General features: G+C 53.6%; 2 protein-coding genes across 3 annotated transcripts in view; one reads left to right on the forward strand and one right to left on the reverse strand.

Annotated features, from left to right (window-relative positions):
• CDH23 (cadherin related 23) overlaps window positions 1-24,892 on the reverse strand; it is a 194,154-nt gene that overhangs the window by 38,389 nt on the left and 130,873 nt on the right. Inside the window, exons 14-29 of the mRNA XM_027661026.1 lie at window positions 24,122-24,186; window positions 23,330-23,567; window positions 22,666-22,771; window positions 22,149-22,276; window positions 18,932-19,004; window positions 18,566-18,682; window positions 18,087-18,199; window positions 15,863-15,970; window positions 14,452-14,641; window positions 13,626-13,771; window positions 12,949-13,168; window positions 11,847-11,999; window positions 10,631-10,744; window positions 9,334-9,482; window positions 1,416-1,476; window positions 384-532 (exon numbers count right to left, since the gene is read on the reverse strand). Coding sequence (XP_027516827.1) covers window positions 384-532; window positions 1,416-1,476; window positions 9,334-9,482; window positions 10,631-10,744; window positions 11,847-11,999; window positions 12,949-13,168; window positions 13,626-13,771; window positions 14,452-14,641; window positions 15,863-15,970; window positions 18,087-18,199; window positions 18,566-18,682; window positions 18,932-19,004; window positions 22,149-22,276; window positions 22,666-22,771; window positions 23,330-23,567; window positions 24,122-24,186 — 2,130 coding nt within the window. The remainder of the gene's footprint in view (window positions 1-383; window positions 533-1,415; window positions 1,477-9,333; window positions 9,483-10,630; window positions 10,745-11,846; window positions 12,000-12,948; window positions 13,169-13,625; window positions 13,772-14,451; window positions 14,642-15,862; window positions 15,971-18,086; window positions 18,200-18,565; window positions 18,683-18,931; window positions 19,005-22,148; window positions 22,277-22,665; window positions 22,772-23,329; window positions 23,568-24,121; window positions 24,187-24,892) is intronic.
• CUNH10orf105 (chromosome unknown C10orf105 homolog) lies at window positions 3,638-8,295 on the forward strand. Of its 2 annotated transcripts, none has more exons than XM_027661030.1 (2): window positions 3,638-3,830; window positions 7,218-8,295. In XM_027661030.1, the coding sequence occupies exon 2, from the start codon at window positions 7,223-7,225 to the stop codon at window positions 7,637-7,639; it is 417 nt and encodes a 138-aa protein (XP_027516831.1). In that variant the 5' UTR covers window positions 3,638-3,830; window positions 7,218-7,222; the 3' UTR covers window positions 7,640-8,295. The 2 variants fall into 2 exon arrangements, with proteins under 2 accessions (XP_027516831.1, XP_027516832.1); XM_027661031.1 differs by lacking the exon at window positions 3,638-3,830 and adding an exon at window positions 5,398-5,460.

Below are 24,892 nucleotides of genomic sequence, written 5' to 3' on the forward strand. Positions count from 1 at the left end.
ATCACCACTGGGCCCTGGATTATTTAAATAGATGCCTGGCCAGGAGACACAGTTTTCAACAGGCTAAGGCCCAGCTTTTCCTCCCGGCAGCAGACCTGCATCTCACTGGGCGAGAAGGTGAGACAGAGACTCCCTCTGACAGTGATTGCAGCCCACTTAGCAGCTTCATTGTGCCAAAATGTCACAGGAAAAAAGAAAAAAACCAACCAAAAACCCCTTAACAAGATCTTCTCCACCCACGGGCAGCCCTCGGAGACTTTCCGTCAGCATTTCCATGTCAGCTCTTTCTAATTTCCTGCACAACTGCAAGGGCTGGAAAGCATCCTAAATATTTTGCACAGACTCCCCTGCTGTCCAGCCCTCGGTGGTTGTGAGGTGGTTACCCGCACAGAGCTCCTCATGGGTCCCTGCTCTGTGTTGTAGGCCTCCACCTCCAGGACGTGAGAAGAGTTCTGCTCCCGGTCCAGGTGCCGCACACCGCGCATCACCAGCCCGGTGCTGGGATTGATGCGGAAGTGGTTGTGCTCGTTTCCTGGCAGGGGGAGAAAAAACGAGAGGGATGTTGCCTGCTGCCCTTACATCCATCCTGGTGACACACTGAGCCCTCCCCAAGGGGCTATTCTAGAGGAAGATTACTGAGCACAACCCCAGCCCCACCACCTCCTGCTACATCAGGCTCAGCTACATCAGGGTTTGGCCCTGGGACAAGCCGGGAGGAGCTACAGAATCTCATCAAATAAGAACAACATGGACTTGTTGGGGTGAGTCCAGAGGAGGCCATGAAGACGCTCCAAGGTCTGGAGTACCTCTGCTAAGGAGCCAGGCTGAGAGAGCTGGGGGTGTTCAGTCTGGAGAAGAGAAGGTTCTGGGAAGACATTAGAGCCCCTTCCAGTGCCTAGAGGGGCTCCAAGAGAGCTGGAGAGGGACTTTGATGAAGGGTCTGAAGGGACAGGACAAGAGGGAATGGCTTCCCACTGCCAGAGGGCAGAGTTAGATGGGATATTGGGAAGAAATTCTTCCCTGTGAGGGTGGGGATGCCCTGGCACAGGTTGCCCATAGAAGCTGTGGCTGCCCCATCCCTGGAAGTGTCCCAGGCCAGGTTGGACGGGGTTTGGAGCAACCTGGGCTAGTGCAAGGTGTCCCTGCTTATGTCAGGGAACTGGAATGAGGTGGTCCTTAAGGTTCCTTCCTACCCAAACCATTCTGCGATTCTAGGATCCTATCTATTTTCCATCCTCGACAAATCATCCCCCAGCAATTAACATTAGTGCTGGAATTTCGCTTAGGGGTGGGGGAAGTGTTTCTGTGGGCTGCAAAGTGCAAAAGGATGGAGAGCACAACATCCTGAGGCTGCACGTGTGGCTGCCAGAGCCTGGTACAAACCCACCGATGCACAAGGGGGCACCTGGACTTACCCTTGACAATCCGGTACCAAACTCTCCCATTAATGCCTTCATCCGCGTCTGTGGCCTTCACCTTCAGGAGACAAGAAAAGCAGCGAAGGTGAAGGGCAGAGAATCTCAGACTGTGACAAGTCCCCCCACCCTGCTGAGGCTGGACATCCTGCTCCTTCACCTGAGCCAGGGAGCTTATCAGCTGCAAAGTAAAGTAAGTTATCCTCCCCTCATCACCAGACAGCAGGGATGGTGGGCTTGGATTTGCTGTTGGATGGATTGAAGTGGGAGCTGAGCCTGAGGACCGTGCCATGAAGCCCAGGGGTCTGTGCACTGGTGGAGGTACCTCCATGGATCCTGCCCTGGACACCAATGCTTGTCCCAGTGGCAATGCCATTGGGGATGGGGTATTGCTGGGATGATTTGAGCTGGACAGGGAGAGCTGCTCCCACGTCGGGTGGGCACACAGCCCACGGCATCCTGGCGAGTCACCCAAGCAGCAGCATATGTAAAACCTGCCAAGAGAAACGTGAATGCAACCAGCCTACAGCATGCTGGTGCTCAGGCTGAGCCCTCATGAGCCCCTGGGCAGTGGTGGGAGCACCCCTTAGCTGTGATGCACTGCACAGTCCCGGCATGCGCTGAATAACCCATTCGTCTGTCCTGGGAAACCCAAGGCATGGGTCCCCTCCGGTGTCACTGGACAAGACTGCAGCGCTTTCCCTAAAAACCCAGCCAGCAGCCACCTCTGGCAGCTGGGAAGCGGGACCTGGTGGGGAACAGCAGGACAGGGCTCACGACCCAGCTGTCACTGAGCTGCATCTTCTCTCTGCAAACCCAACTTCCCACAGAGCATCCAAAGCTCGACCGCAGCGTGGTTGCATGGAAATCACCAGTGAGGACACAGGGAATGCCTCGGCCTTTATCCTCCTCCTACTTCCCTCTGCAAGGCATCTTCTGCCACATCTTCTCACTATAATGTTACCCAGCAATTTTGTTTTCCCAGGTAGGTGGGGGTTTGCACCCAGACTGGCGCTGGAGAGAGAAAGTGTGGCTGCAAAGGATGCATGTGCAGTGGGAATGGTGAGGGCTTCCACCACCAGCCCCACAACACTTGCAGGAGTCAGAGATGCTCTTCTGAAATGTGTCTGTGAGATGCTTTGAACTGCTCTTGCTCCCTTCCACCAAAACACCCTGAGTCAGCAGAAGTCTTGGAAAATACTGACCTCTGCATTTGTAAACTCTCTGGATTTTTCATCCCTGCACCACACAGGCTGTTTTCCTCTCTCCCAGACCAGATCATATCTTGGCTTGTGGTTTATTCCATGTTCTACCATGGATCCAGACACCTTCCTTTCACAGTGGGGAGTTCTCCCTCCCAAACCAGCTCTTCCACCCTGAGGCTGTCTCTGGGCAGGAACTGGGCTGTCTCCTCTCTCATGGGATGGATGGGCCCCACCCCACAGCAGCAGGCAAGTGATGCCCAGGCAGACCAGCTGCCTTGGCATGGCACTGGCTCCCTCCTGGGAAAAGCTATCATGCAGCCAGAGGAGGAAAAACAAAGAGGCAAAGCTTTGCAGCTCTTTGTGCCATTCCCTGAGCTGCTGCGCTCAGGAAAATGCATTTCAGGATGAGCCAACTGCACCCTGCAAACACCCCTTGAGCCATCCTCTTCCCAGCTCACACCAAGTGTTTCCTGCATGAAGCTTCAGCAAGTAAATGGGGAGTTTGGGTTTTGTTAAAACCCAGTAGTTTGCATTAAAGCAACTCGTGCTCCTGCCAGCCTGCAACCTGGAAAAAGCTTGGCTGTTGCCACTTTGACTCACTGAGGTCCCAGTGGAGAAGTGGTGATTTGACAGACTGTCCCAAACTTGGGAAAACAATGGCACTGGAGTGCAAGCAGGGGGAGAAAAGCTCTTTCTGCTGCAGTTGGAAGGCACCTTGTGCAGCTGAGTACCAGTGTCTCAGCCTGCTTTATCCCTCTGCTGTCCTTTTCACAGCCCCCTTTCAAACACCCCCAGCTATTGGAAAGGTGTCAGAAAAGGAGCGGAGAGGCAATAAAAGAATGAGAAAAGAGTAGAGCTGCTAGGAAAAGGGGGAGCAGGCACATGGTGGGCAGCCTGCCACCTCCTCTCCAGCACAGGGGGCTCGGCCCAGAACGTAGCATTTAGCCTTTCCACAGGGACAAAGCCTGGGAAACACATCCCCAGGGGGCTCGACCTCTCACTCCAGGGGGACACAGCTCCGGGGCACTGCGGCACTGGCAGAGCCCGGGAAGGGGCTCAGGGCCCCTCGGCTTTGCATGCTCAGGCTGTCCCCATCTCTCTCCCACCCTCCCAGAAAGGAGGAGGGGGCTGGCAGCCGGCAGAGTGCGGTGGGAGAGGCGCAAGGCAGGCGTGCGGGAGTCAGAGCCCGGGTTCGGCCAGCCGGTGAGAGGTAGGGAGCCCGAACCCCTGCAGCAAACCCAGTGCCGGCCCCTCGGGCTCTCCCCGAGGGGTGAGAGACAGACCTTCGGCTGCAGAGCTGCTGCCTTCAGCCCTCCAGCCTCCCGGGGAAAGAGTTGCAAATGGGGGGAGATGCAAAGTTTGGGGTGGGCGTGAGGTCAGGTATCCCTCCTCCCTCCCCCGCTTCGCGTTGCTTTGTCTGTCCCGGTGATGGGAAAGTGGGAAAGTCCTGTGGATGCAGCTCTGCCGCTTAACAACCAGGGAGATGGGGAAAAGCATCACTCACAGTCCTCTGCTTTCGGTACCCACCCATCCGGGTGGGGAAGCTGGGTGTTTGGTACCCTCCAGCATCAATTCCTCCCGCACGTGGAAAGACTTAGTGCGTTGGGAAAAGCTGGGGAGCTCCAGGAAAGCGCCGCTGAGCAAGACAGGGAGGGGAAATAGAGCTGCTTTTCACCTGAGCTCTGTTACAGGCAGTGCCTGAAAACAGCGTTTTCCTTGCAGGTTGAGGAAAGGAAGGGAGAGCATATGGAAAAGCTCACGCCAAACTAGGCAGCTGGGCCAGGCCAGGGAGCAGTGCCTGGTGCTGGGCAGGATAACCCTCTCCACTGCTACATGCATAACAATCATTTCTTCTTCCTTTCCACCTTCCCCAGGGGCATTTTGCCTTTTGCAATTTCTCATCTTTCCCTCTGATCTTCAGCTGCCTCGTGCCCAGGGCTGGGTCCTGAGCGCTCATGGGGATGTGTCATGTTTGGAACTGATCAAGCAGGGATGAGCCTTCTGGGGAGGATTTCCAGAAAGGACAAACCTCGGGTTAACCCACCAGGTTGATAATGTGGGGCTTGGGTGGGACAGTGATGCTACGAAAGCCCAGACTTTCTCTGGACCTGCAGCTCTGCCGCTGATTTGGGCATGAGGAGAGGCTGGATGGGAAGCAAGAGAACAGGGCACGGCTGAAGAAGCCTGGGAAAACATCAGTTACCCCTCCTCATGGGTTTCTATGGAACACTGTCAAGTGAATTTAAAACACAAACTGCAGCCAGGACCAAGGGAGTGAAAAACAGCCTGAAGGAATTGCCCACGCTTCCCCGTTGGCTCTTAAGGAACAATGTAAGGTCACCAAGCCGAACACGTGCAGTCAGTAAATGCCAGCATTGAGGTAGCCCTGGAAACCTTGATTCAGGCTGCCTTTGGTGTGGGATATGCTGCAGCCCTGCCTGCTCGTTTTCCATGCCAGGGCAGCACAGAGGAACAGCTTGTACATGGAGCAGGGGGTCCTTGGGATGGCTGCTCTGCTCCCAAAGCCGAGGGGAAGGGGCTGAGCCAGGCAAGGAGCAGCTGCATGATAAAAAAGTACTTTTGGGGTGAAGAGAGGGGAAAACATCACTTTGGAGGAGATGACAAGAGCCCTAGTCCGTGGGCCTGCTTGCAATACACACAGGGATTCTGTCACTGTTCTCAGATGCTGAGAATTTTTGCAATTCTCATTTTCCAAGCACAGACCTGGTTCTGACCCATGGAAACAGCTACATCTCCCCAGAGCCCCCAAGCTCTGGGCAGTCTGATACAGTCCTTGCCCTGAGGCTGCCAGCATCACAGCTTGGAAAGCTCAAGCCCAGGTGATGCAAAGTATTCCAGAAATAAAACACATCTCCCTAGTGCCTCAAACCTGGCACCCAACTCTAGTGGAAACCTCTGATCTTATTCCTTCTGTATCTCACCTCATTGTCTGGAGCACAGATCCTGCAGGAGAGATTCTGAGGCAGGGTCCTGGCAAACCAGAGCTGGGAGCTCACCCACGTAACCCAGAGGGTACAGCTGGGGCACGGACAGCCCAAGTTCAAGGGCTCCTGACCCCCTCAGCACTCAGCTTTGCAGCTCCCACAGTGTTTGCTGAAGGTCGTTTCCTCCTGCGTAATTCGGGCGGTGAGCGATGCTCGTCTCTCCTGAGGCAGCACCTCGATTTCCACGAGGCTTGTCTTCATCAGGGCGTCTCATAGTTTCCAGTCAACAACGAAAGATATGTCACTGATGTTCTTCCTCCCCTTTTTGAGTGTTTTACAGTGAATGTTTGGCTGCTGCCTACACACACCTGTCTGACTTTGGGAGGGTGGCTGCAAGAGCAGACCCAGAGACTCTGGCAGTCTCTGCAGCCCTGCCTTTCCCCTCCAAGGTCTTAATTTTAAATTGGCTCAATCCAAATCCAAACTCGCCAGGAGGCTGCCCAGCCATAGACCAGCTAAACAGCTCTCCATCACTCTTCTACCTCTCACATCTCTGTAGGAAAGTAATAAAGCTTTACGTCCAGCGTACAGGCTGGAGCACCAAGGCCATGGCAGAGAGTTGGCACAGCAAGGTGTCCCCAGCCCTCATGTCTGAGCTGGGGGGATGCCAGCCTCTGGCACAGCCTGTCTGGGACTGGAAGGTGCATGGGAGCTAAAAAATGGGTACAAACTGCTCTTGGGAGGATCTGACCAGGCAGGGAAAGGAGAAGACAGTCACCATCAAGTCTTAGGTAAGAGCTGTCATCCATGAGGCTTTGGGAAGCTGCTTTGTATCACTCTGCAGAACTGGCTGAGAAACTTGTGACATGTCTGAACCTGAAAGCAGGTCAGCAAAATGCCTGACACGAGGATTTTTGGTATGAGCAGGGTGAGGGTGTTACATTTCACCCCTGCAAAATAATAAAGGCAATTCCAGTGCAATACCACAGCTTGATGGGGAATTACCAGGGCAGAACCTTAACCAAGTATCCAATTTCCTTGGGGGAATAATCAAAAACCCCTAAATGCCAGCCAATCCAACAAACCCACATTTCTGGGGAATAGAGAAGAACCAAATCCCAGCAGCCTAGGGGGAGAGTTTTGGATCTTCTGTAGTGCATGGATATTTATCTCTTCCAGAAGATCTTCATGCAACATGTGCGTGCTCCCTAAAGGTATCCTCATAGGGGCCATGGCATCATGTGTACATATAGCACTATGTGTGCTAGATTTCTCTGCCAGATGGTTTTGCACTTCAGTTCAGGGAGGTACTTTGCAGGTATAAATCCCATCTCTGTGCTTTGTCTCCTGGGACTCCCTATCTCCCTGTGTCACAGAAAACATGGCTGGGAAAATCCTGCACATCAAGGCATGACAAGAATCCATCAATTTAACCACAGAGTGGCTGCCTGTCCAGCTTCTAGGTGGTATGATCCTGAGATTAGCTCAGTTGGTCAGAGCATGGTGCTAATAACACTGAGGTTGTGGGTTTGATCCCTGTATGGGCCACTCACTTAAGAGTTGGACTTGATGAGCCTTGTGGGTCCCTTCCAATGCAAAACATTCTGTGAAATCTCCTGTGTCACTTCTCTGTATCACCTTGTGCACTGCAGGGAAGATGAGCACAGAGGACTCTACCAATGGGACCTCTCCCACCCCGCCTCTCCTTGGGCTTCTGGTTTCAACCACGGAGCTGGTCCCACCCAGCATCCCATCCCCTGAGATGAGAGACCCACTGTCTGTCATCGTCGCACTCGTCTGCATCTTCCTCCTCCTGGCGACCTTCCTCATCTTTGTCACCCTCTGCAAGCCAGCAGCGCTGGACCAGTCCCTGTCTGGACCCCGGGAGTGGATGCCCCACCACCCACTGGATGCCAGTGAGCCCCAGCTGAGGCTCTGGAAGCGCCTGGGCTCCCTGCGGGGCTCCATCAGCAGCTTCAGGAGGAGCAAGCCAATGTCTCAGAGCCAGCTCTCCTGCCCCAGGAGCTCCCCTGCCAGACAGGACTGGGACATCATGGAGTCCACCAAAATGTGATCTCGCTCTGCTGTTCTTTCCCAAGCTTTTGGTTCAGGCTCAGTTCCCTCCTCAAGCATCCCTTGGTATCCTGGGCACCCTGTCAGAGCCCCTTTGAGCAACTCATTTCCAGGCAGTGGCTCTGTGAGGCAACAGAGATTTTGCAATTTCAGGTTTCCAAATGCTTTCCAGGTTACTGTTTCCTGTCAGGAAAGGTGGAGGCATCCAAACTACACCCACATGCATCTATAAGCGGGCAGCCAAAAAAGAAATCCTGCTGCTTCATTTCTTTTGGAAAACATTGTGCAAATTGTGCTGCACCTGAACAAACAGCTTGGAAGAGAGCGGAGCAACCTGGCTGCCTAAAGAGGGGCATCCCAGGGCAAACCTGCTCCACAAAAAAGCAATCCTCAGCTGAGATTTCCCCACTGAGCTGTGCTCCTGAGCAGGTGGAGGGAGGCTCGTGTCCCCAGTGTGCTGCCTGGTCCCTGCCTCCCCCCTTCCCATGCACCTCACTGGGCTGCCTGGGACATTCCTGCTCTCTGGCCCTGCACTGCCTGGCTTTGGGAGAAAGGGATGGAGAAACATTCAGAAACTGTCCTGTTGCCATAGGGATGCGGGGATGTATTTGAAGGGAGAGACCTTCTGTAACAAATGGTTCACTCTGAAGGTGTAAATTAAAGTAAAGCCAGGTGATGATCCATTTCTATTTCCCTCTGGTGTTGTTCTGCAGAAAACAAACTTCCCCCAAATACCTCCTCTCCTTTGCCACAAAGGGCCACTTGCGGGGGTACTCCCCTCTTTTGGGAAGCGAGTTCTCAGAAAAGGCACTTTGATGCCAGTCAGACTCGAGTTTCCTCCATTCTTTTGATTTGCAAAATCAGCTCAGATTGAGAAGTCCCAGGCAGGGCTTCTCTCTGCCTACAACTCCACTCTGGGACTACAGGCAGCTGCCTGACCCCAGAGACATCACCTACACTGTGCCACGGCACAACAGGTGATGAGAAACCACAGCACTCCTGCCTGGGGACGGGCTACCCTGAGCACGACACACGGCTCCCAGCAAACCTTTGTTGCAACAGGCAAAAGGCTCCTTTCTTCTCTCCCCGTGACTCACCCTGCCTGCCACAGCCGCGGACAAAGCTGCCCCTTTCCTTGTGCTGGGAGAGGTATTCAGGCAGGAGGAGCCTTCCCAGGGCCCTCTGCAAAGAGCCTTTGGTGCCCGCTCCAGAAGAGCCCTGGGTTTGAAGGGATGCTGGAAGGCCTGGGAGGCCGGTGTGAATGCCGGCATTCATTCGCTGCTCACTGAGCCATTCAGCCCTGCCACCGCTCCCTCAAAGAGCAACAAAAATGAAAGCAGAGTCCAAATGCTTTTCTCCTTCCGTTTTTTCAACCCCTCTTCGAGCATCTCTTTGCAGGCACTCTTCTCCCTCCCCCTTGAGATCTCTGCCTTGTGAGAAGGGAGAAAGCAGGGATGCAGCTAAAGTGGCCTCGCCAGCACAGGGCTTGGCTTTTCCCCTCTCACCCCCCTGCAGAAATGGGGTGAATTTCTTAATTTTCCCTTGTTCTTTGCTGCCTTCTCCCCAGCGCTCACACACTTCTCCAGGGGAAGACACCACTGACAGAGAGAGAAAATCTCTGCCCTGGGCTTCCTGCAGCTCACAGTTAGTGGGGGGACCCCCCTCCTCCCACCCAAGGGTGGAAAAGCCACGTGCCTGTACTATGCTGCTGGCGGCCGGGATGTCCTCGGGGACGCTGACTTCGTAGCTGCTCTGGAGGAAGATGGGCCGGTTGTCGTTTACGTCCAGGACGGTCACATACACGGTGGCAGTCCCGGTGCGCCGGTTCCCTGTGGGGCCGTTGTCTGTATGGGAGAGAAGGGGAAGGGGGGGAGGTTCAGTCACCTCCACCTCTGAACTAAAATCCTTCGTCTTTTCTGCAGCTTCCAAATCCCACGCTGAACCACGGGTTTGGGTGTTTTGGTTTTTTTCTTTTCCTATCCCGAAAGGAAAAGGAAAAGCCAAACCACCCCCAAGCTCTGCCAAGGAGCCCAGCGAGGCTGGAAACGCAACTGGTCGATAGAGAGGATTTGGAATTCTGTACACTGAGTAATGTGCGCTGGAAGGGACTGCTGGAGGCCAGGGATCTGGGAGATGAAGACAGGTAGGGGTCTGGTGAGTTTTCTATAGCCACAGCTCAGCTTATAGTCAAGGAACACCAGGATATGTTGATGTTCCATAGACAAGGACATGGTAGCATGGCTCTTGGATTTGCAGGAAGGATGAGGCACTGGGAAGCATCGGTCTTGTTTGTTTTTTTCAACATGCCTGATGCAGTGAGTGCTAAACCCACCCAGCTGGAGCCCATGGGATCTGGTTCCCGGGAAAACACAGGCAGCCTGACATCCATCAGAAGAACATAATAGACCCTTTACCCCTTGGGATCTGGTCCTGTGTGCCCAGCTGGTGCAGCATCCCTGCTGCAGCCCCCGTGGCACCTGCAATGCTGTGCCCCTGAGATTTCTGACTGGCCACTTATTTCTCCTTTCAAAAGGGGCATCCAAGTGGTCTGTAAAGAGGCATGTCATTATAAAGCTCTGGGGGTGACAGCCAAGCTGTGTTTGGCACACGGGCCCTCTGCACGTGCCAGGTGGCTCAGGGTTAATCAGCAGCCACGGAGCCAAGGGCTGGCATGGATTAGGGGAATGTTGCTGTGGTGTTGGCATTTTTGGGTGGAGGGCTGCCCTGGACAGTACAGAGCCTCTCAGGATTGGAGGGCCCCGCCTTCCCAAGGGGAAAGGGGTTGGGCAAACCTGAGAGGTGAATATACTGTCTGAAAAAGTTATGGTGGGACCAGGACATACTAATTCACGTGAGATGTGAAATATTTACACCAAGCACAGGCTGTGGTTTACAGAGTGCCTCAGAGGTTGCTGCCTCTCTGACACACCTGCACGGCCACCCCATGGAGCTGTGTGGCAGTGGTCCCATGGGATCAGTGGGAAATCCTTACCAATGGCTTCCAGGATCAGCGTGTATGATGCCACGGTCTCCCTGTCCAGACTCACGACTGTCCTGACCACCCCATCCCTGAAGCCAACGCTGAATTTGCCATCCTGGTTCCCACCTGCAGCAAAGGACAAGGACCAAGGAATCATAGAATCCTGGAATGTTTTGGGTAGGAAGAGACCTTAAAGATCATCTTGTTTGATCCCCTGCCATGGGCAGGGACACCTTCACTAGACCAGGTTGCCCAGAGCCCCACTCCAACCTTGGACACTTTTAGGGATGGGGCATCCACAACTTCCCTGGGCAGCCTGTTCCAGTGCCCGACCACTCTTTCAGTGAATAAATTTTTCCTAATATCTAATCTGAATCTTCCCTGGTGCAACTTGAGGCCATTGCCTTGGATTCTGCATCCTGGGCACGGGGTCAGCCCAGCTGTGGAAGGATGATCTTGTATCTTGTCCTAGGCAGAGCTGCTCTGCAGCAGAAGTGGGCAGAGCACCTTCCCTCTGCCTCATGGAACGCTGTGCCAGCCTCACAGAACCAATGGCCGTAGGAAAAGCTGAATCATAGAAGGGCCAGATCATTTCCTGAATGCTTTGGAAGTAAGTGGGGGTAACACTGCATGTGAACTGTGGTACCTGTGGGACAACACCCCCTGTTTCACTCGCAGTGAGGCCGGAGGGGCTGAAACATGAATCGCCAGGCTACTACTGTGGGAAAAAGGACACTTCTGCTTTCACCCTCTTCCTGAGGGCTCAATGCCACACATGCAGTTTGCAAGTCAAAGCGTGGCCAGGGGGTTCCCCGGCCTCCTGTTGCAGGAGCTGCAGCTGCAGTGAGAGCCCAGCACTGCCCACCCGCCCCCTGCCCACCGAACCCCACTGCCACACGGGGATTCAGAGTGCCCCAAAATTCCATTTATGGCTTCCAAGCACAAGTACATGTGAATGCCACCCCAGCCCTTGCTCCCCAGCCATGTCCTGCCCATCCTCATGCCCTTCCTGGCTGTGTCCCAGGGATGCTGGGGGTCAGTGGTCGCCCCCAGGCAGGGGACAGTGGAGTGGTCAGCACGGCAGGAGCCAGGCAGGGCTGTTCAGCAGAGGGCGATGCCGGACAAGGTTTGCAGGGGCTGGGAAAGGCAGCGCTGAAGTGCAGAACACCCTGGCCAAGGTCTGGGGCAGCCCTGCAGCCAAAGCTCCTGTTTCACATGGGGCTCATACCTGTGATGAAGTAGCTGAGCTCGGCGTTCAGCCCCACATCAGCATCCGTGCAGTTGAGCCGGACCACTTTAAAATCCCGGGCCACGTTTTCAGGCAGTGACACGTTGTAGACGGCTGGGAAGAAGGTGGGGTTCTCATCGTTCACATCCAGAACTGAAAAGGGGAGCAGAGTTGAGTGTCCCCCTCCAGGGTTGCCCCTCCTGCAGAGGCCAGGCTGATGTCTGCCAGGCTCCCAAAGCTCCTGTCTGCTGCCCTGAGCATCCCGGGGAATGCTCTGCCTGACTCTCTCTGGCATCTGTGTGGTGTGGGTGCCTGCAGAGCAGCTGTAAGGACTGGTCCCCACAGCTGCAGGCTGTATTTACTAGCCTCTGATACATACAGATCACCCTTCTCACAGCCAAAAAACCCCCACCTTATGTCACTGTAACTCAATTTAGTATTTGCACCAAACCCATTTCCATCCCCATTTGAAGAAAAAGCTGGGGCTTAAATATAAGCTCAGTATTTCCTGGTGTATGGCAGAGAGCTCTGGCGGTACAGGACCAGGAGCTTCTTTTCCAAACTCAGGCCCGAGGGCAATCCAGGGTCAGTTTATTTCCAGATGATGCTCATCCTCAGCCCTAGGCTCACATGAAGCCAGTAAATAGCAACGCACTAAATTAAAGACAGACCACGCAATATGGTCCAGCTCTGAACTGGGAGTGCGTGGGCTATCCAGGCACGCAGCTGATGGGAATCACATGCTGAAGCAAAAGACAGGCTAAAAGGAGAAGCAACACTAGGGATGGGGGAATGGACGAAAAAACAACAGAGAATTTGGGGGCCCTGCCAGAAAGATCATGTTTTCCCCGTCCCTGCACTGTGCTGATGGCAGACACGTCTCTGCACTCTGCTGTGGGGACAGAAGAGCAATGGGCTGCCCTCCCTGTGTCCTGTCGTGCACAAAACCAGACAGGATCCTGTTTTTAGATCATACATCCGTCTGATTCCTCTGCGTGTCTCCCATATAAACCACGTCTCCTCCAGTGAGGAGTCCTTGTCACCGAGGGACGGAGGGGTCTGTGTGTCTGGGCACGGTGCGGAAGGGTCTCGGTGCCCCCACCTTTGACAGTCAGGGTGCTGGTGGAGCTCTTGGAGGGCACGCCGGCGTCGCTGGCCACCACCCGCAGGTAGTACTGGGCGATCCTCTCCCTGTCCAGCACGGCTGTGGAGGTGATGAGCCCGCTGGTGCTGTTGATGAGGAAATCCATGCGGGGCATCCCCACCTGCATGCGGTACGTCACCTGCCCGTTCGGGCCCTCGTCCAGGTCGATGGCCACTACCTGGGGGGGAGAGCAGGGGGGAGCCTGAGCATCTCCTGATAAGGAAAATCAGGGTACAGAAACCCTGAGTGTTTCTTTGCCCCCAGGGATGCTGGGATGAAATGTAAGGGGCCTCAGAGGATCCGCCCTGCCAGGAGCGAGCATGTGGGGTGGGGATGCCACAACCCCTTCTGCATCCCCCCAGATGAATTGTTAAAGAACGGAGAGGAGGGAGAGGATGGGAAAAAATGGAGAAGGTGGGGAAGAGGACTTGAAGCATCCCCCTTGCTGGGAGCCAGCACACAAGGTGGGATGCAAAACCCCTTCTCCGTGCCCCTAGTTGCACTGCTAGAGGATGGAGGCGATGAAGGAGAAGAAGAGGATAGAGAGGATGCACTGCTAGCCTGCTTTGCAGAAGCAATGGCAGCGACAGCAGCAGCTCCCAGTGTAGGGCATGGTAGCAGTGGGACACACTCACCTGGAAGACAGAGGAGCCTGCGGGAAGGCCCTCGGCAATCTCAGCAGTAAAGGGCAGGTTTTGGAAAGTGGGGTCATTGTCGTTCAGGTCCAGCAGGTTGACAAAAACTGTGGCACTGCTGGTAGCTCTCAGGGGTGGCCTCCCACCTGTAGAGGCCAGGAATGGAGGTCTTAAGGTTAATACTCGAGCTGTTTCCACTCCTTTCCCCTAAAAAGGAGGCCTCATTCCCTATGCAGACAGTAGTGAAGAAGCGGGTGATGCCCCTGATTTGTCATGGATGATTTGTCATGGATGGACCCCTAAATGGAATTCTAGAATGGTTTGGATTGGAAGAAACATTAAAGACCATGTAGTTCTAACACCCAGCCATGGGCAGGGACACCTTCCACTAGATCAGGTTGCTGTCCAACCTGGCCTTGAACACTTCCAGGGATGGGGCAGCCACAGCTTCTCTGGGCAACCTGTTCCACTATCCTCTGAGTAAAGAATTTCCTCCTAACATCTAGTCTAAATCTCTCCTCTTTTAGTTTAAAACTGTTACCCTTTCTTCTATCGCTATCTGAAAATAGAAATTTATCTTCATATCTCTACCTTTTTTCCTAAAAAACCCCAAGTTTCCCTAATGTATGATTTCCAGAGAAAAATATATCAGCTCTTTTTCCCCCACCTGCTCAACTGAATTTCTGGGATGCCGATGGAGCCAGGATGAGGGGCAGGAGAGTTCCTGCTTCCCAGGCTCAAAGGTTCAACTTGTTGTTGTGAAAACAATCTGTGAGGGAGAGCGGAGGGCGAGGAGGGAGCACTGTGGGATGGAAGTGGGGCTTACAGTCGGTGACGGACACCACAATCCTGCGCATGAGCTGGGCCTCCTGGGCGTTGGGATTCTCCCGGTCCAGGAGCACGCCGGTGGTGCGGATCTTGCCCGTGGTGCTGTTGAGGCTGTAGAACTTGTTGGGAGGCCGGATGCTGTACACCACCGTGCCATTCTCCCCCAGGTCTGGGTCCACAGCCACCACCTGCCATGGAGAAACAGCAGAGAATTAAAGCAGAGTGCTGGGAATTAACTCCCACATGGATTTGCCAGTGTCTAACAACAAATCTGAGTTCACATGAGAGGCTTCCCTGCACCAGCACCAGCAAGAAGCTCCCCTTCCTCCATCCAGCTCTGTATTTTCATGATATTTGCAGGGATTTTGCACCCTCGAGAGTGGAGTTAAATTTCCCCAGAAATGGCCTGTGAGCCCAGGAGGTGATGGCATGGCAAGAGAGACACAAGCATGAAGCAATCAACCTGGCTTTCCTTCTTTTAAATAAAACCAGCTAAAAAACAAGGACCCTGCAGAAAAATAAACTAAACAGGACAAAGAGGCACTCTGAGAAACTTGTGCTGCCCCACCCAGAATGCTGGAAGTAATTCCTTGGTGGAGTTCTCCTCCACGTCAGATATTCTGTGTTTTACTGCTCTCCCTGTGACATTTTTTATTACAGGGGACATTTACATTAAAAAAACCCCAATTTCATTGCACTCATAACTTCCCCAGCTCCCGCTGCTTGTCCTGCAGCTGAATTTACATCGGATCAGTGACAAAATAATTATTTTCCCAGCAACTAATTGGGATGTCAAAGGCAAGATGACTTCAAGCTGGTGCCAAGCAGCGGGGCTGGTGCTGTGTGGAGGAGAGAAAAGCACTGTGCTCTGGCTTGGGCAGACCTTTTCTCCTCAAAAAAAAAAATCCTTTTTTTTTTTTTTTTTTTCTCCAGCCTCCCTCCTTATATGATTTTGTGGATTGTCTTCACTTTTCCCTCATTTATTTTCCATTCTGTTCCCATCATTTTTCTCTCGGCGTGATGGAGTAGAAGCCTCCCCCTCTCCTTCTCTTTTATTTCACCAGAGGGACTTGAAAGGCTGTAAATCAAAGTCTTTCAGACAGGTCCTTGAAGGAGGTCGCAGGCGAGGCTAAGAAAAGGAGAGTTTGGCCAAAATCCACACAATTTGGAGAGGAAAAATAATATCCCAGCAGGGAGAAGAAACACAGGGAATGGGCAGCAGGTAGCAGGCTCAGGAGTAACGTTTTAAATGGAATTCTGCAAGATGGTGCTGGACTGGAGATGACACAGTCTCGGAGGTGACACCGGTCAGGAGGTGCCACCCATTTGGAGGTGACTCCCTGCTCCAGCCAGGCTGGTGACAATCTCACCAGGCTTTTAGTGCAACCACCACCTTCCCTCGCACGTACTGTGGTGACATCTGAGTTGGGGGGTGTCATTTCCACCAGGTTGATGAAGTATGGCTCATCCTTCCACGTGGGATAGTTGTCATTGATGTCCAGCAGCGTGATGTTCACCTGCGAGAGAGCAAGGAGGCAACACTGAACCAGGAGGTACAGCTTCCTGGGGTGGCACAGCGTGTCCCCTGGATGTCCCCAACACACGTTTCAGGCATTCGAACAGCCTGCCCAGGGCAGTGGTGGAATCACCATCCCTGGGGGGATTTAAAAGATGTGTAGATGTGGCACTTTGGGACGTGGGTTAGTGTTGGGCTTGGCAGTTCTGGGGGAATGGTTGGGCTTGATCATCTTAGAGAGGTCTTTTCCAGCCTAAATACTTCCATGGTTCTGTGATTCTATGTTCTCCCCCTGGAGGGAAAAAAACCATGGAAAGCCCACATCCTGCACCTTCACAGCCAAGGCTCCTTGGCATATCTGAGGTGGGTTTGGCCTGCATGTGTTTGTTAAAACCAATCGCAGGGCACAAGGTGTGTTTTCAAACAGTTATTTCACTGGGAGGGGGATTGAAATCAGTGGGGGAGAGGATGCAGCAGGAATGGGGCAGGAGAGGAAGGAAAAAACCTGAGTCACTGGTGAAAAGCAAGAAGGAAAAAAAAGAATAAATGAGAAACCAGGAGAGGGTACAGGGGTGGGAGATGTGAAGACAAGAAAGCACGGGTGAGGATGGTGCTCTGAAGTGTTACCTATCTTCGTTTTCAGCCTGAGAAATGGCATCTAAGTGACAGCAGTCAGTCTGTGGGATGCATCCTACTGCCTGCGAGTCTTTCACCTCCCCAGATCACCCATTTCAGTCCAGCCTGTGAGGCTATGAAGGTGTCTGAGGGAAGAGCTGCAGCTCAAGGGGAGTGGTGCCCTAAGCAGGGGATCTCAGTGGAGCTTCTCCAGGGGTCTTCTCTGCTCCCAAGTCCCCGTGCCCTGCTGTCACACCAGGCTGAGCTGCTGGTGCCACCCCGTGGTAGGAGAGGTGAGTCTGGACAGCACAATCTCCAGGGACAAGCCAAGGCAACACAGTGGCCCCTGGAGAAGGCTGGTGACTCCCCCAAGCACTCCACATGCTTGTCCATCCCCCAGGGATCTTGCAAAAGACCCTTATTACCGATCAAAAATTATTATTTTGAGCTCCACGTGTATATCCTGCTAATGGCAACAGACAAACTTACTCAGTTGCCCTCATCTCACCGAGTTTTAATATTCTTCAGCTTTCTGGGAATCAGGAGGCTTTCCCCCCGGCCCCTTGTTTTGCCTTTCAACAAAGCTATTTAGGAGAACATAGTCTCATCCAGAGCTCCGGGGGGGAACTCAGCAGGAGGCTCCATAGGGAACTTCTAGTCTGCTACCACAGACTTCCTGAAGGCCCTTGGCAGGAATGACAATTATTCCAGGGATATTCCTCAACACAACCACAATTTTTTCTGCATTGTCCTGTGTTGTGTGGAACATCTCTGCTGAAACCCAACTGAACATCCTGGGAGCAAGAGCACCCCAATGGTGCCAAGAAAATGTCCCAAAAAAGACGGTGCCAAGAGCACTGAGAGACAGAATCATAAAATGGGAAAAGATGTTTAAAATCATTAAGTCCAATTGAGATGGATCCTTGGATTTTGACCTCCTGATATTTCCAAAGAGTTTTACTAACGCTTTACCAACAATGGGGCTCCCTGATGCCCCATTGAAGGGCAAGGCAAGGCAAAGAAGGAGGCTTCAGCCTGTAGCTCCACCAGCACCTTACGAGGAGCCCAGGCATTCCAGGCTGGCTGGAAACCCTTGATCCAGGCAGCATGTGAATAGACTGCTATTCCTGTCACCAGGAATAACTAAGTGTGCCCACAGGCTCTCCAACTCAGCCTCTTCCCAAGAGGCATGAACAAAGAGAGCCGTGCTGCAGGTGAAATAGGTACCCATTACCACCTCCACAAGGACAGCTGGACACGTAAAGCTCTGGAAGATCAAGTGGCTACTCTGTGGTTTTCCAGAAAAGAGAGCTGATTTCAATGTCTACACAGCCTGGAGAGTCAATTTGTGAGCAATGGTGGGGGCAGTCCAGAGGGCAGGGATCGCTGTGTGCTCTTCACCCATTCACACAGCTAAAATGAGACACTGCAGCCTCCCAGTCCCAGCCCCAGGCGGGAACCAGTGGCTAGAGGAGATGGGAATCACTCCTTCCTACACTCACCATAGCAATGCCTGTCTTCTGATGGTGGCCCACACCTCCATCCACTGCCCGGACGATGAGGATGTACTCGGATTTGGCCTCCCGGTCCAGCAAAGACGTTGTTGTGATTTCTCCTGCAGCCACAGGAGATGACAGGGGAAAAAAAGAAACACTCAAAACCAGGGCCAGGATACTCCACAAATGGACCCTTTCTTCTGATGCAAAGAGATGGACCCTGGAAGCTCCTTAGCTAACAGAAGCCTTCACAGCCAAGCCTTTCCTTAGGTGTCACTCCCACCAGGGGCTGAGTTTCCATGGATGCCTCTGCCGAAGCTCTCATGGCGACTGGGCAAGTGGTGGTGTCTGAAATCTGGTGAATCCCTTAAATTGTGGGTCTCCTAAGCAGGCTGATTGGAAGAGAGGAGGGCAGGGCAAGGGAAGGAGTGAGAGTGAAAGACAGAACTGAAAGGAAAAGGAGGAGAGCGTGTCCAGAGTCTCACCTGAGCGAGCATTGATCCGAAAATGCGAGGAGCCTTCCAGGGAGTAGATGATTGACTCCTGTCCATACTCCCTGGACCGGTCCATGTCCGTGGCATTAAGAAACAGCACTGTTGCTCCTTGGGGAGGCAGAAATGAGGGCTGGGATGGGTCAGAACTGCCCTGACCCCCCACACTGCTCCTGCAGTTCACCCAGCCAAGGGGTCCCCTCTCCTGCATGCACAGTGGGGCCAAACCCCCACAGCTAGGGAACTTTACCAGGTCTCTGGCTTTACCTCCCCAAAAAGGCATCACCCACCCTGTTCTGGCTGTAAGGCACCCAGAGCCCTGCTAGGAACCTGGAGAAGGAGCAGGGGGGTGGCCTGTACCTGCCATAATGTCCTCCATGATGGTTATCACATAGGAGGGCTTGCTGAACGTGGGGGGGTTGTCATTTTCATCCTGAAGCAAAGAGAAGGTCAAGAGGCTGGTTGGGAAAATGGCAAAGTAGTCAAGAGCTGCAAAAGTCTGGTATGGGGATGCTCCTGGCCAACTGCATCTCAAGGTGTGACCAGCTCACAGTGCCAATGTGGGGAAGGTGCCTTGGAGGTGAGGCACTGGGGGTCTGAGCAGTGGTTTCACCGTAGAGGCAGCTGAGTCTGAGGTAAGATGATGGTCAGTGACTTTGCTGAGTCCTACAGTGGGGATGATACTGACTCCCTTATCACTCAGCACCCTGGGCACAGGGCTCAGGAACCACTGCCACTGGCAGATGAGCATTCTCCAAGCTGCTCCTGTCTCCACCACAAGGCCTGGGAAGCTCAGGCACCAGAGGAAGCGTGGCAGCATCGTGCATGGACCTGCTCCACCCTGGCCACAAGGCAAACTTGACTGGTCAGGTGAGCTGGTGAGCTTTGGCTGCCTTTCTTTCAGAGGAGGAATGCTGTGAGTGTTTGCAGAGAAGGCAGCCACAGCATTTTTGGGGGGAAGCTGGTTTGCATACCAGCTCCCTCCAACCCTGTCTCTGCCATCGACCACTGGAGAAATGTCCTGGAGAAACCAGGCAGGAGCAATTGCTTGAAACATCCCTCAAAACAGATTTTGGACTGGTTTAAAGCTCCCTCCAGGGGGCCATAAATGCCGTTTAAACATTGTTAAGAATCTGTCTTAAATGAACCAAACCCAATCGCCCATGGAGGGAAGGACAGAGCTGCCAGGATATTAAAACACCGTTATGGACCTCACCAATTCCCTGGGGCTGCTCTGGAGATGTTTTCTACCTGGACACCACTGATGGACCTGCAGGCTCAGCTGCCACCAAACTTGATATTTGAAGCAATTTCACATGCCGACGATGCCCATCGTACTGCAAATAAATTTCCATCCCCTGCTTTCGTTCCTGGAGGCAGGTGGTCTTTAATCAGCCTTTGCACCACTCAGCTTTCACCGTGCCTCCTCCCGAGGGCAATGAGGAAATTGCCAGCTGCCCAGGTGCTGTCCTCACCATCCCTCCTCCTCCTCCTGGCAGAGATGGGTGGGGGGCATCCAGGGCAAACCCAGGACATCTGGGCAGGTTAAAGGCAAAGGAAAAGGAGAAGCTGAGTGTGCATCCACACACCAGCTGCAGCTGGGCCTGGGTGAGCTGTGCCGTGGTCCAGGCTGGGTGAACACAAGCCAGAGCAGACGCCGTGTCGTGTCATTAATGTTCCTGAGATCATCAGGCCAGGCTCAGCAGTGCCACAGCCCGGTAAGCCTTCTCCTGAGTAGGCAGGGCTTGCTTCTGGCTGGCTCTCCATCTGGCCAGAGCTGGCGTGCACCTGCCTCCTACTTGAGAAGGACAATTCCCACTTCAGCAATATGAACTCCAAAGCTCCCCACAGGCAATGCCAGGTGATGCCAAACAGAACCCAGCACTCTTCTGCTCCCATGGATGAGGTCATCCACCTAATCAGCTAAGATGAGCTTCCCATGTTTTCCTGACCCCCAGCCTTCCTCCCTACACTCTCACTCTCAGACAGCAGTCATATCATGGAATCACAGAATGGTTTGGGTTGGAAGGGACCTTAAAGCTCATCTCATTCCAACCCCCCTGCCATGGGCAGGGACACCTTCCACTATCCCAGGTTGCTCCAAGCCCCATCCAAGCTAGCCTTGAACACTTCCAGGGATGGGGTAGCCACAGCTTGTGTGGGCAACCTGTCTAACGGCCTCAGCGCCCTCAAAGCAGAGAATTTCTTCCTAACAACTTATCTAAACCTGTCCTCTCTTCCAGGTCGAAGCAGATCCCCCTCATCCTATCCCTCCGTGCTGTCTCCAAGGATGCTGAGGATCATGGATGCTCACACTAGGCACACAACCCTTTCCTCCAGACACAGGCAGGCTGTAAGTCACCGGCTCATCGCTCCGAGCGGGGCAGCAGTGGCAGGGAGCGAGGCAGAACCTTATTAGCAGTGATATTTCCCGGGATCCTGGCGCGGCGCGCACTATTAGTTCTGACTCGGCGACTCCCTCTACAAAAGCGTATTGTCCCCTAATGGGAAATCTACAAGGCGAGTTTGACTTCTTTATTAAAAACCAACAACCAAAGGATGAAAAAAAATTACCTCCCTCCACACTCGCTCTCACTCTGCCTTTTCACGGCTCTTGTTCCTCAAGTGCCGTCAGGAAATGCTTCCCCCTCATTTTCTTCCTATTTTTTGACTTTTTTTTTTTTCCTTTTCTTTTTCCAGTTGAGAGAAATTCCCTTTGGTTGAGAATGGGAAAAGTGACAGCTATTTAAACCCCGCCAGCATACAGACTCAACCCAGGGAGATGACCCACTGAAGTGCGGTCTCTTAAAAGAAGTGTTTATGCTGTCTAAAGCACAATGTGGGAAGGATGTATTTAACCACCACTAACTCCCCCAGCACTGCCTTGTTCCCCCTCTCTGGAGCACAGTGAGGAAGCCGGAGGAAAGACGTGTTCATGGGACTTCACTCCCATCTTACGGCAGTGTGGGCTTTATCTCCTTCACCTTCCCAGACTGACGGTGCCGCCAGCCCAGCACAGATCCCATCACTGCGAGAGTGACGGGTTATCAACCAAACTGTCTCCATCACCGATACCTCCCTCCACACATCCTCAAACCGCAACGTGCCTCAAAGTGACACTCCTATCTAATCTTCCTGAGGAACGCTGTGATGCTTCGCCTCTCCCAGCAGCAACTCCTCCTCCAGAGGGTGGATTTCCACCCTGTTCTCAGCTCTGCCCCTCACCTTGTGTCTCCCACAGTGGCTTCCCAGTGCACTGTGCACAGCCAAGGGGAGGGAGGAGGTGCATGAGATCAGGACAGCCCATCTGCACTTGTTCATAGTGACACCCCTCGGAGGCACTCTCAAGTCAGCCTTTGTCCCTCAGACCTTCTCAGATGTCAGGAACAGCACTTCTTTAACCGATACATACGACACATGAAACGTATATGGCATATATATGAGACACATGTAACCACAGTCCATGCACACACATCCATGGGGTGGGATAGTCTTGTTGGGTTATTGATGAATTAACAGCACTGCTACGGAGCAATTGCAGGGAAACCACGAGAGGAATGTCAGGTGCTGTACTTACAAACACCTCGATGGTGACGGGGACGGTGCTGTTGAGGGGCGGTATTCCAGCATCCTTGGCCATCACAGTCAGGTAGATGACCCCATTGGCCACCTGCTCATAGTCGAGGGGGTGGTTCACGCTGATCACTGGAAGGATGCAGAGCGGGGCAGTCAGGAGGGTCTTTGTGCACTGAGCAGAACGGCGGGCATGCTCAGGGGGTGGCCCATCGACATCACCTCCCCAGGGCCAGCAGTGGCTGTTTGAGGGGGCAATGCCCCAAAATCACGAGCACTGGGCATCACTGAGTTCATTGGAGTGGCATGACCTGGAGCGAGCTGTGCACCCGTGGAAACACGGCTCCACAGTGGCTCAGCTCAAGTCCTGCTCCAAAAGACTGCGCTGCAGGCGAGGTCAGGACAAGCAGAGGAACTGCTGGAGCAGCTTCCTAAAGGTTTCTGGCATGACAGCTTGTGGGGCTGTGAGCCCAAGGTGCTGCTGCTCATCAGTGGCACTGTGGTGCCAGACCAGTGCTTACCTCCGTACCCTTCTGACACCGTGATGTCAAAGTAGTCGCGGAAGGCAGACGCCTGCACGATGCTGTACGTGATCTGGTTGTTGGGAGGGGAGTCCTCGTCGGATGCCTGGGGCGTGACCAGAGGGAGGACGTGAGCATGGGAGCTGTGCCAGGGACATGTGACAGGAGAGAGTCTAGGGGATGGGAGGTGCAGGCTGGACCCAAGGAGAGTGGAAGTGATGGAGGAAGATGTGCTCATTAGGGGCCCCAAGAGGGTCTGTAAACCAGCCTCCTCTCTCCTGCTTCTCTCACCCCAGAAAGAAACCAGTTGCTGGGACCTGCTTTGGAAAATGTTCGTTAAGTCCATCACAGGCACTGATCATATTAAACTGACAGAGGGAGATTTAGATTAGATATTGGGCAGAAATTCTTCCCTGGGAGGGTGGGGAGGCCCTGGCACAGGGTGCCCAGAGAAGCTGTGGCTGCCCCATCCCTGGAAGCGTTCAAGGCCAGGTTGGACGGGGCTCTGAGAAACCTGGGATAGTGGGAGGTGTCCCTGCCCATGGCAGGGGGTGGAACGAGATGAGCTTTAAGGTCCCTTCCAACCCAAACCATTCTATGACTCTAACCCGCTCCTGTCTCCCCACTGCACATCCCAAGCGGAGGAGCCACTTGAGTCCCTCACCCGGAGCCGGACCACCTGGGCGACGGAGGGCTCGTTCTCCCGCAGGGCCCCCAGGTATGCCTCCTTCTGGAAGGTGGGGATGTTGTCGTTGACATCGAGGACGTTGATCCTGACGCGCCCCGTCGTCTCCTCCCCGCCGCCGTCCCGCGCGATGATGGTCAGGGTGTAGCGCTGCGTGGTCTCAAAGTCCAGCCGAGCCGTCAGCAGGATTACACCCGTGTCCTTGTCCAGGGAGAAACTGAGGGGACAGGAGAGGAGGGGTGAAAAGCCCTGGTGACCACATGCTGGAGATGGAGAGGTGGGGTGGCAGCAGCCTGACAGCTTGCATGGCAGTGGGTGAAGTTCATGACTTTCTTCCAAGGGATATGAGGTCCCAGGGCATCTTCGGGAGCTCAGTGCAGCTGGTGGGGGCGAAACCCTCAGTGCTGCTCTAAAGGCAGAGAAGAAGGGTGCAGAGGCCTCCAAATCCTCTCTGCTGGGCAGCCCACATGCTGCCCCCAGCTGCCCACCACAAGTGGGTCACAAGTGGTGCCCCAGGGCCAGCAACTCACTGCAAACTTATTTACTGGTCTCAAGCAATGTTGATGCTGGTAGGTCCCCATTTAGTAAAATATGCAGAGCACAGGGTATGTGCTGAAGTTAACTCACCCCTCTGGGAGACAGTAAAGAGAGGGTTTCATAGGGCGTCTTGCAGGTAGGACATAACCAAGGCCCTTAATTGCCCTGTGACTTCCCAGTGAGGTTAGAAGAGGATGTGGGAGGATCCAAGTCATGTCAATCAGTCACACTTACCGGTCAGGGTCATCGCTGAAAAAATAACTGACTTTCCCATACGTGCCCACGTCATTGTCAGTTGCCTGGAAAAGATAAAAGTTAAGTAATAAATGAAGGTATTCATGGAAATGTTGCATTACACACACCAGTGCAGACCTTTTGTGCTGCCACTTATTTCCAAAAAGCTGCAGGACTGGAGCTGCTTGCCCTCCCCTGGGTTATCCTGCTCATCCCTGACTCCCAGACTGCTCCAGCTAACAGCCCTCCATCCGCATCTCTCAGCATTGGTCCAAAAACCTTTGGCAGTGGGAAATGCTACATTTACTTACACACTAAGCTAAGCTGGAAAGCACACGTGAAATATAGGTTTCCATGGGTAACTCCTGAGGGCCACCCATCCTGTCCCTGTGAAGGCAAAGAGCTGGGACCCCACATCTTGTGCATTCCAGGCTGGCAGCATGCCTGAGGCTGCAGGGAGAGGAATAAACACCCATTCCGCTTCAAAATCCTCCCCCCCAGGCTAAAATACAGACCTGGAAAGGCAAGGAAAGGGATTTCAACCTTGATTTCCATAAGGATAACCCTTTCGGAGGTGTAATCTGCTGCATCCCCGAGGATGGCTCAGGATGGCTTGGGATGTTGCAGGATGCACGTACTTCCCCGGCAGCTGCCGGAGCAGGAGCAGGCTGGTCACAGCTAAGAGACCAACTCCTTGTGGGGAAGGCATACACAACTCCCTGTGTCAGCTCTGGATGAGCAAGGCAAGATTTATGTGTGTTTTAAAGTCTT

The sequence above is a fragment of the Corapipo altera genome, unplaced genomic scaffold (genome assembly GCF_003945725.1).
Source record: "Corapipo altera isolate COAL_440 unplaced genomic scaffold, ASM394572v1 133, whole genome shotgun sequence".
Lineage (NCBI taxonomy): Eukaryota > Metazoa > Chordata > Aves > Passeriformes > Pipridae > Corapipo > Corapipo altera.

What these genes read in the sequence shown, in the direction of transcription:
- CUNH10orf105 (XM_027661030.1), top strand. Translation starts at nt 7,223, where the DNA reads ATGAGCACAGAGGACTCTACCAATGGGACCTCTCCCACCCCGCCTCTC.